This window comes from Sinocyclocheilus anshuiensis, unplaced genomic scaffold (assembly GCF_001515605.1).
Source record: "Sinocyclocheilus anshuiensis isolate Anshui unplaced genomic scaffold, SAMN03320099.WGS_v1.1 scaffold318, whole genome shotgun sequence".
NCBI classification, from domain to species: domain Eukaryota; kingdom Metazoa; phylum Chordata; class Actinopteri; order Cypriniformes; family Cyprinidae; genus Sinocyclocheilus; species Sinocyclocheilus anshuiensis.
Genome location: NW_015547653.1, coordinates 447,385 through 457,382, shown reverse-complemented (window position 1 = coordinate 457,382; position 9,998 = coordinate 447,385). Strand labels below are relative to the sequence as shown.

Genomic DNA, 9,998 nt, shown 5'->3' with positions numbered 1-9,998 from the left:
TTTGGGGTGAAGGCATTATGCTTTCTTGTGTTTGGTTGTAAATGAATCCCATAATGCTAAACTGAGGAGACCAAAGACGGTCTCTTTACCTGCACTGCATTAATAGAAAGTCAGATAATATAAAAATGGTCAACATAAAATATTCTTCAAATTATTGTTATAATAGTTATAATAATTCATTCTAGCGTTTAATGCTGAGAAGGACTCAGGTCTTGAAGCCTCAGAAGGACTGGTCTAGGAACGACGCATCCTCACTAGAAAGCAGTCTTCCGTTTGAGAAGCACCCTACATTTGTTGCACCTCATGTTTTTGATATAGAACTGGTTCATAGGAGTCACTGTTTATAAATCAGATCTTGGCATTTTACAAATCAGTCTTGACATAATGAAATGACTTATCCACAAACAAAGCTGTTTGTTTTTTTTAATTTAATCTTTATTTGAGTAGGGTTTTTTTGACATGCAAGTACAGTGCAGTTTTTATTTAACTTTTAGGTACAGTACATTTTAATTTAATCATTTAAGTTTTTTTATTTACCTGTATGTAAGCACAGTGCAGTGTTAATTTTCAAACTGTATTTACAATGTTTAAAGTGGCAGACAATAATAAATATTCTTATTAGGAATAAAACTGCCTAATTTTTTAACTGTGCATAGCTGTAGCTGAATAATTAGGCCTACTACGCTACTGTATTTTAATGTTGGTCATTATGGTGGTACTTGGAGAGCCAAATATTGTCTGAGGTGGTACTTGGTGTAAAACGTTTGAGAACCACTGCTCTAGAGTTTCAGAAAAGATCTATATATAAATATAAATATAACTGAAACATTTCTAATCACATTCTTGCAAGACTAAACTATCGGAGACATGCTATCCATGTTACTTTTATAGCTCTATACTCTTACTGTATGTCAAAAATGTTTGTGTCTATTTTGCACTACCGTCCAAAGGTTTGTGGTCAGTACTAATTTTTATGTCTCTTATGCTCACCAAGGCTCAATATATTTGATTAAAAATGCAGTAAAAACAGTAGTACTGTTAAATATTATTACAATTTATAACAACTGTTTTATATTTTAACATTTTAAAATATACTGTAATTTATTCCTGTGATGGCAAAGCTGAATTTTCTGCAGCCATTACTCCAGTCTCCAGTGTCACATGATCCTTTAGACATCACTGACATACTTTATACATATGCTAATATGGTACACAAGAAATATTTCTTATTATCAATGCTGAAAACAGCTGTGCAGCTGAATAATTTTGTATAAAGTTCAAAAGAACAGTATTTATATTATAAATATTTTGCAACAATATAAATGTATCTATCTACCATCACTTTTGATTTTAAAGCATCCTTTCTAAATAAAAAAATCTATTTCTTAAAAAAAAAAAACCTACTGACCCCAAACTTGTGAATGGTAGTGTATATCGATTTTATATCTATTTACATATCTCTTGAATTTTAGGAGAAACATCTGAGATAAAATATTACAAAAATTACATGTATCTGGAAAAAAAATCCTCTAGCAGGGAAAGTTAGAGATATAAGTGGTACATACTTCAGATAGATGTTAGATTGTGAGATGTTAAATCAAAACATGCTTTATGGCTCATTTTTTCAGAATTATTGTTGAAATATTAGTGAGGCGACTGAATGTCATCTTTCAAATTCCTTAAAGGTCCCACTCTTGGATACTCCTCAAAAACGTCTCCCACCTTGTCATCTTCTTTGACAGTGTACTGGGCCACCTTGAAGGAGCTCAGATACTCGTTCATGTTCTGCATGTCAGAGTCATCTGTGGCATCCTGGCTGCGGTCTAGCAAACGCTCGATAGCAACATTGTCGTAGTGAATTACGCTGCTGTCATCATCTTTATTGTCCCCTGCTGTAAAAAAGATAGAAATTGGTGAACCTTCAGCATAACAAAGTGTTACATAGTGTAACAGTGTTACACTTTGGGCACAATTATTGGTTACAGAGCAAGTGATTTTCATAACATTTAAACAAATATATTTATTATTTGACAAAATTATCAAATGATTTGCTGGTTCATTTATTTCTACACATCAATCAATTTAACTTATCAATCCCACCCTCAATCTCATCCTTGAAAAGCTCCTCCGTGCCAAACTTGAGGATGTCATCCAACTCTTGTTTAGACATGGATCCGGCTTTTGATCCCAGACCGGGCCGCACCACCAGGTGTGTAAGCATCATCTTCCTTTTGGCCACCTGAGTGATTCGTTCCTCCACCGAGGCCCGTGTCACAAACCGATATATCATCACCTTATTGGCCTGACCAATACGGTGAGCTCGGCTGAAGGCCTGAGAGAAAAAGAGATAAGATTCAAAATGATGTAGAAACTGCTACATTGAGCTTCCTAAAATATGTTTAGCTTTGAAACCTCACAGATGCCATTGTCTCAGTTACATATGGTAACCCTCGTTCCCTGATGGAGGAAGAGAAGACATTGTGTCGAACTTCCAACACTAAGGGCCGCACTTGTGAGCCCAGACACCTCTGACATCATTGAGAAAAGGCCAATGAATTTGGTGAGCAAATTTGCATAGCTGACCACACCCTGGATATCTGGGTATAAATAGACCAGTGTGGTATTTGCTCACTCGTATTGTTCTGAGGAGTCTAGAAAGTGTCTCAACCCACTCAGTGGCAATTCAGAGTTGTGGCATAAACGACACCTAGGGGGGAGAACAACAAAACACAGTACCTGGTTCTTAACTGTCTTAACTGTCGAGAATTGATGGGCAAAATCCTGGACAGCTATCCCCAAAGAGACCAACCTGGGAAGATCTTTTAACACTTTGAATTGACAGACCTGCAGGATAGCCATGGCACGCCTTGGACGGGAGTCTCAGGTAGCCCCACCAGGTGGCAGCGTTTTGTGGGCACAGATGCACTGCAAATCACTCTCTCCACCCGGGGGACCTCTTGTATACCCCCACGCTGGACCACCATCGAGGGTGGTGAGAACAGAGGAGCCGTGTACCGTTTTCTGGCAGAAAAAGGTGCCTTCCACGATTTCGGTGTGAACTACACGCCTTGGACGAAACTCTCGGGCGGCCCCACCAGGTGGCGGTGTTTTGTGGGCACAGATGCACCGCAATCGCTCTCTCCACCCGGGGGACCTCTGTATACCCCCACGCTGGACCACCATCGAGGGTGGTGAGAACGAAGGAGCTGTGTACTGTGTTCTGGCAGAAAAAGGTGCCTTCCACGATTTCGTCAGCTCCTCATGCACTTCTGGGAAAAAAAAGGCTGTGTCTCGCTCTGACCCCATGAACCAATCATCCAGCCAAGATCGTCCGGGACAGGGTGGAGAAGTCTACTCAAGCCCGATGCTCTCAGCTGCCATCTCAGTGTTAGCCTCAGAATGAAATGAAGCACCTGGAGGTGCAGCTCAAGCTGAGTCATCAGCTTCTGATGGTTCCAGCCCGCTCTCCAATGCTGCAATCGACAGCTCATCCTCCTCACGAGCCCCGAATGAGAAATCAAACTCACGCTGAGATGAGCTCTCAAACTCATCCGGTAACTCTACCAGAAGACTTGCACTGTGGGAGGAACGAGAGGTTTGCAGAGATTCACCCGGCAAAGCTACTCTCATGAGGCCTCCTTGCTCTTCCTCAACACACATCACGGAGACCTCTTACCTGGAAGTAGAAGAACCTGGATGGGCAGCAGTTGAGGTGACTCGCTGTCTTTTAGAAAAGAACGCGAGTAGAGACTGCAACATGTCTATGGGCATGTCCTCACATAACCCATATACGGGAGCTGCTTTAGTGTGGGCACGGCCCAAACACTGAACACAGTGATCATGCCAGTCAGATCACCAGTTAAAGCTCACAGTTGAAGCACCCAAGGGTACTTTCACTACAGTTATCTGTGTGTGAGGAAGGGAGAGACCACTGCCCGTGCCATAGATCCAATGACGAGGAGTAAGAAAGGTGAATGATGTGCCACACCACAGAGAGAGACGCTGCATCGGCTCAGAAGAACAGAACGAGTAAGCAAATGCCACACTCGCCTATTTACACCCGGATATTCGGGGCATGGCCAGCTATGCAAATTTTGCTCAGCAATTTCTTTGGCCTTTTCTCAACGATGTCAGAGGTGTCTGGGATCCCAAGTGCAACCCCTAGTGTTGGAACTTCGACACAACGTCGAAGTGACCGACTAAAAGGGAATTTAAGGGTGCTATCACACCTGTAGATCGATTGCTTTGTTCCAAAACATGGTATACATTGTGATATAGCTTGGTTCGTTGGTCCGTTAGATCGGATTGCTTTCTCACTACAACCGGACCGCTCCAGAGTTCGTTTTCAATCGAGCCGAGACCACCTCGTTCAGGTGATCTCGGACCGATTGTTTTGGCGCAGATCCGAGCACGATTGCCGTGTTCACATATGCCCAAATGAACCGAGCTAAGGGGGGAAACGCGCCAGGTTCCGAAAACAACAGGCCAGGTGTGAAAGCACCCTAAGTTTCATGAGTCTGTTCTAAAACTGTCCACTAGGTGGCAAAACACATGACAAAGAAAACACCAGAACAAACCTGTCAAGTGTCACAAAAGTAGAGGGATTTTCTGTGAGCGCTGGTTTGAACTGTATGAGACACTCCTCATTTTTATATTTACCTGTATATCATTGTGGGGATTCCAGTCAGAGTCAAAGATGATGACTGTGTCCGCAGTGGCCAAGTTGATTCCCAGACCGCCCGCTCGTGTAGAGAGAAGAAAACAAAACTGACACGCACCAGGAGCTGTGAGACAGAAAGAGAAAGGGATCTGATTTAGAATTTTAACAATCATTATTTACTCATTATGGGGTAACAACCAGTAGAGATTTTGCTAAGCTGTTAATATGGTTTATCATAAATTGTAAATACCATTACGTAAATATATCTATAAATATATAAATATTATATATGTATATATAATGAATGATATATAATGATATATATAACATATTTATATATGTATAAATATAAACTGCCCGGTCCTGTAGATTTGCTTTATACAACATTAGGAAGATTAACAAAGAGTGAAAAATTTAAGGGGGTCTGAATACTTTCCGTACCCACTGTATATATATATATATACACCTTGCTATGTGTACTGTGTTAGGCTAACCGAGACTTGTCATTTGCACTTATATATTGTTGCTCTTTTGTTAGTTTTGGCTGCTTTTATTGTCCTCATTTGTAAGTCGCTTTGGATAAAAGCGTCTGCTAAATGACTAAATAAATAAATATCTATGTGGCTATCAGTGAGCAGGATGATACTATATACATATGACAGTGATGAATAAACATACGGGATTTGTCCCAAACAAGTCAAGATGAGGACGAACTTGGTGGTAAAAAGGGGTGCGACTGCTGTCAATTTAAGGAATTTTTCAAATCCAGACTTATATTAAATTACTTACTGTGTGATATAAGATTTCATCATACATTTTGGCCACCCAAAAAGTCATCATGGCATCATAACAAATAACACAATGATTAAAATCTCAATAAAATGAGATTTCAACACCACAAAACAACAAAATAAATTCTCCCACCAACACAATAAAAAAGTTATAATTATGGCACCACTGTTGTTCAGATGTTTCAAAACTTTGTAACATTTAAATTCAACAATGATTCCAGACTTTATAAATGCTTTAAACAGAGATATAACATCCCAACCATGTCTGTTCTCAAGTAATTTTGCCCTTGTAAATGGCAAGGTCTGCTTACCCAAGAATAAAATAAATCAACTGCCATTTCATGATGAAGACATTCAGAATTTGGAATAAACTTTTCTCCACATCTGAAAACAACTGACTCAATAGCTCCAAGAATGGAATGAGTCTTACAAACAAAGAAAAATCTCTCTATAAATTCACATTAGTCATCAACATTTGGACTGGGATGAGAGAGTAGAGAGAAAAAATGACTGTCACGACATCTGAATAGCTATTAAAACCAAACCTCTGGCTCAGTGGTTCTCAAACATTTCAGACCAGACCACCTTTGCTAATTTTAGATCAACTAAGTACCACCTAGTCACCAATGTTATAATATACTTTATACCAATGTTATAATATACTGCTCTAGCTAATTCTCTAGCTGTATCCAACCCAACAGAAATATTACTCAGTTAATTTATGTACAAAATATGTATACCTGGTGGGCTGCTCTTACCATTAAATCTGTCGATAGCTTCCTGTCGGAGAGCTCCAGTGATGCCTCCATCAATTCGCTCATATTTATAACCCTCATAATCCAGGAAATCCTCCAGCAAATCCAGCATCTTGGTCATCTGAGGGGGAAACAGAGTGTGTAAGTATGAATAAGATCTAGTAAGACATGATGAAATCAAAATTTTCAGACCAAGTACATCTGATCAAACTAGACCATCCAAGTAACACCTAGCCTGTCATGAGCTCCACATTACACTGTAATGATTAGAAACACAAAGGTGTTTAATTGGAAAATAGAGCAGAAATTATTCAAAAACCTAAACACTATTTAAAACCCTTTATAAGTTGTAATATTTTCACATGTCCAAATTTGTGCTGTGCACCACCTGGGGGCACTAAACATTCACAATTTGGGAGCTCATGTAATAGCAAATACAGTACAGCTTCTTATGTATAAAATACAGGCTGAGTGAAAGTATTTAGATGTGTGTTTGTACCTGAGAGAACACTAGCACTCGGTGGCCTTGCTCTTTCAGTTTTCTGAGCATTTTCTGCAGCAGCATGAGTTTCCCAGAAGCCTTAGTGAGACCCGCACCTTCATACGCTCCACTTGGTGTTTTGGGAGCTTCCTGTAACACAAGAATACAGCCTATGATACACGTGCACAACAAAAACCCGTCAAACACTAAACCCAACTATTAACTATTATCTTAAACATATTAACTATTATCTTAAACATTTCGACAGCATTCAAATAAAAATTTCTGACAGCAGGTGACATTTCACACTACATAAATCAATTTTGCACCAATCTAAGATAGGACCAAGAAGAGTGAAAACTCCATCCAAATTATAAAGTTTTTTTGTTGCTGTCAGAAATACAGTGTGTATTCTTACGGCAGAAGCGACGGGGAAGAGGTAGGGGTGGTTGCAGCACTTTTTTAGATCCATCATAATGTTGAGCAGAGACACCTGGTTCCCTCCTCCTTTAGAATTCAGCGCCTCGAAATTACGCGTCAGAATGAACTTGTAGTACTTTCTGTTTATACAGTGTGCACACAAAACATGAAAAAAGACTAGCACGCATAGTAAGAAATGTATTTAAACAAATGAAATATTTTTATTACTTCCTATTGCTAATTACCTTGATAATAAACACGTCAACACATTTTGATTATGAAATCAATGTTGTAGGACTTACTTCTGCATGGGGCTGAGCTCCACTCGGACGATCAGCTCAGTTTTGGCTGGCATGTTCTTAAACACATCAGCTTTGAGTCTCCGGAGCATGTGTGGGCCAAGCAGGTCGTGCAGTTTCTTAATCTGGTCCTCTTTAGAGATGTCCGCAAACTCCTCTAGAAAACCCTCTAGATTACTGAGGGACAGAAATAAAGCGATGCAGTAAAATTATTTTGAGTATTAAAACATGTCTGTGTTGATGTGTACATACAGTGGCCTCAAAAAGTATCTGGACACTTCAGCCACACTAAAAATGTATATCATTGCATGATATAACATAATACGTCCAAGTACTTTTTAGGCCACTTTTATAGTCTGTTAGAGAATATAAATGTGCTTTTATGAGTATGGTCATACTTGAAGCGGTTGGGCGTCAGGAAGTTGAGCAAGTGGAAAAGTTCTTCCAGGTTGTTCTGGAGTGGAGTTCCTGTTAGCAGCAGCTTATGGTCTATCTTGTAGTCATTCAGTCTCCTGAAGAACTAACAAACCAAAACAACTGTCTTTAATTTTTTCACTTAATTGGAAATATACAAGGTGCTTTACTAACCAAGCCTAACCATGTCCCTCAAGGGGCTCCGTAGAATGCGTTACTCATTTTCCGTGCCTTTCCGAATTCGGATTTAGATTTTGGGCACATCCCTATATGAAACCACGATGTGCAGCACTTGCCAATCACAAACTACTTTGCACCTTTTTGCATGAAGTTTCTGAATAGGAGTAAAATTAGTAATGAATGTGTTATTTCAAAATGTAATTTCTGTAAGTGTAGATTATTCTTCTATTATTCTAATATGGATCATCCTACCACTTCTAGTGCATACACACTACCGTTCAAAACTTTGGGGTCAGTAAGATTTTTTAAAAGGAATTAATATTGGTTTTCAGCAAGAATTCAATTTGAATAAAGGTTTTCACAAAACTAGTGAGTAGCACAACTGTTTTCAACATTGATAATACAAAATATTACTTAAGCAACAAATCAGCACATTGGAATGATTTCTAAGGGATCATGTGACACTGTAGCCTGGAGCAATGGCTGCTGAAAATTCAGCTTTGTCGTCAAAAACTATTATAAAATATACAAAACAGTTACATCATTCAAATAGTTTTACTGTATTACGGTTTTAATCAAATGCAAATAAATAAATGCAAATAAATGTGTGCTAAGACAATTACACTACACACTATATAATGTTTCTTCAGTTACCTGCAGACACATTACATACAAAAAAAGTAAAACTACAAAAAACTCACAGTATTAGACACACTGATCTATATTTTTTCCCCCTCTATGGCTTTCTTAACTTAGATAATGACTTGTAATAGCTTTATTATGATGGTTTAAAGTGCTGGTTTATTTCTGTCATCTTCAGTCTACAGTGTTGCAAAGAATCCAAGATGTAATTTCCTGTCCTGTATTAAATTAGAATGAATCTCGCAAACACACACTCTCGCAAACCAAACAAAACTTGGACAAAAAACAGGAAAACCCAACTAAGTCAGTGTACCTTGGACTGGTTGTTTTTGAGGCGGTGGGCTTCATCTACTACAAGACAGGCCCAGTCAATGGACTTGAGAACATTCTGGTCTATGGTCACAAGCTCATAGGATGTCAACAACACGTGGAACTTAATGGGAGCTTCTCTCTAGAGGGACGATGGGTAGAAAATGAAAATAATGGTTAGAGTAAAGTCACTTATTCCTACAGCACCAAATGACATCCTTTCCCTCTTCTCTCATACTACGGCTCCTCTCCTTCTGCCATTTTTTATTTTACTTCTCACATTTTCCATCTTTGCATTTCACCTCTCCAATCAGCAGTCATTCTTTCCCTTCCAGCGCTCATCTCCTCTCCTTCTCACCCGTAATTTGAAGGCTTTCTTTCCTCCCTTCATCGGCGTGTCGTCAAAGGTAAACTCGTTCTCACGGATGATGGCCCGGCTGTCCTTGTCTCCGGTGTAAGTGACAATATAGAAGTCAGGAGCCCACATCTCAAATTCTCTCTCCCAGTTAATGATTGTGGACAGTGGTGCGCTCACCAGGAATGGACCTTTAGTGTGTCCCTGGAGAGAGAAATGGACAGAGAGATATGGAAGGATGGACAGAGAGGAACACAATGGGAGACACAAATGCAATGTGAAGTTCAAAAGATTACTTGTCACAGAGAGGAACACAATGGGAGACACAAATGCAATGTGAAGTTCAAAAGATTACTTGTCAATTAACATACACTTTTGTAACCTGACCCTCACAGACCTCTTTAAAGAGTGAGTAGAGGAAAACAATAGTCTGGATGGTCTTGCCCAAGCCCATTTCATCAGCCAGGATGGTGTCTGTTCCCTGAGCCCAGGAGAACCGCAGCCAGTTCAGCCCCTCCAGCTGATAGAGATGCATCGTTCCTCCTGTCTCTGTCACAAAGTCTGGCTGCTCCTCATACTTGATTGTCGGCTGAAGGAAAAAAAAAGGGGAGAGAACTGGTGAAAAAAGACTGAGAGAAAGGTGGTCCTATATGCCTTAAAAGCTTGAATGCACTGAGGACTAGAAAGCAGAT

The 9,998-nt window shown here is 39.6% G+C and overlaps 1 protein-coding gene across 9 annotated transcripts in view; it reads right to left on the bottom strand.

Moving 5' to 3' along the window:
* Window positions 1-9,998, bottom strand: part of LOC107702058 (chromodomain-helicase-DNA-binding protein 3-like) — a 52,771-nt gene that overhangs the window by 28,421 nt on the left and 14,352 nt on the right. For 5 of the 9 annotated variants that reach the window (XM_016504242.1, XM_016504241.1, XM_016504244.1 and 2 more), the window contains 11 exons: window positions 9,704-9,895; window positions 9,310-9,510; window positions 8,956-9,093; window positions 7,805-7,926; window positions 7,410-7,583; window positions 7,106-7,247; window positions 6,706-6,837; window positions 6,210-6,327; window positions 4,660-4,784; window positions 2,101-2,332; window positions 1,723-1,892 (listed from right to left, as the gene is read on the bottom strand). In XM_016504242.1, coding sequence (XP_016359728.1) covers window positions 1,723-1,892; window positions 2,101-2,332; window positions 4,660-4,784; window positions 6,210-6,327; window positions 6,706-6,837; window positions 7,106-7,247; window positions 7,410-7,583; window positions 7,805-7,926; window positions 8,956-9,093; window positions 9,310-9,510; window positions 9,704-9,895 — 1,746 coding nt within the window. The remainder of the gene's footprint in view (window positions 1-1,722; window positions 1,893-2,100; window positions 2,333-4,659; window positions 4,785-6,209; window positions 6,328-6,705; window positions 6,838-7,105; window positions 7,248-7,409; window positions 7,584-7,804; window positions 7,927-8,955; window positions 9,094-9,309; window positions 9,511-9,703; window positions 9,896-9,998) is intronic. The other 4 variants (XM_016504249.1, XM_016504248.1, XM_016504243.1 and 1 more) reach the window with 1 other exon arrangement.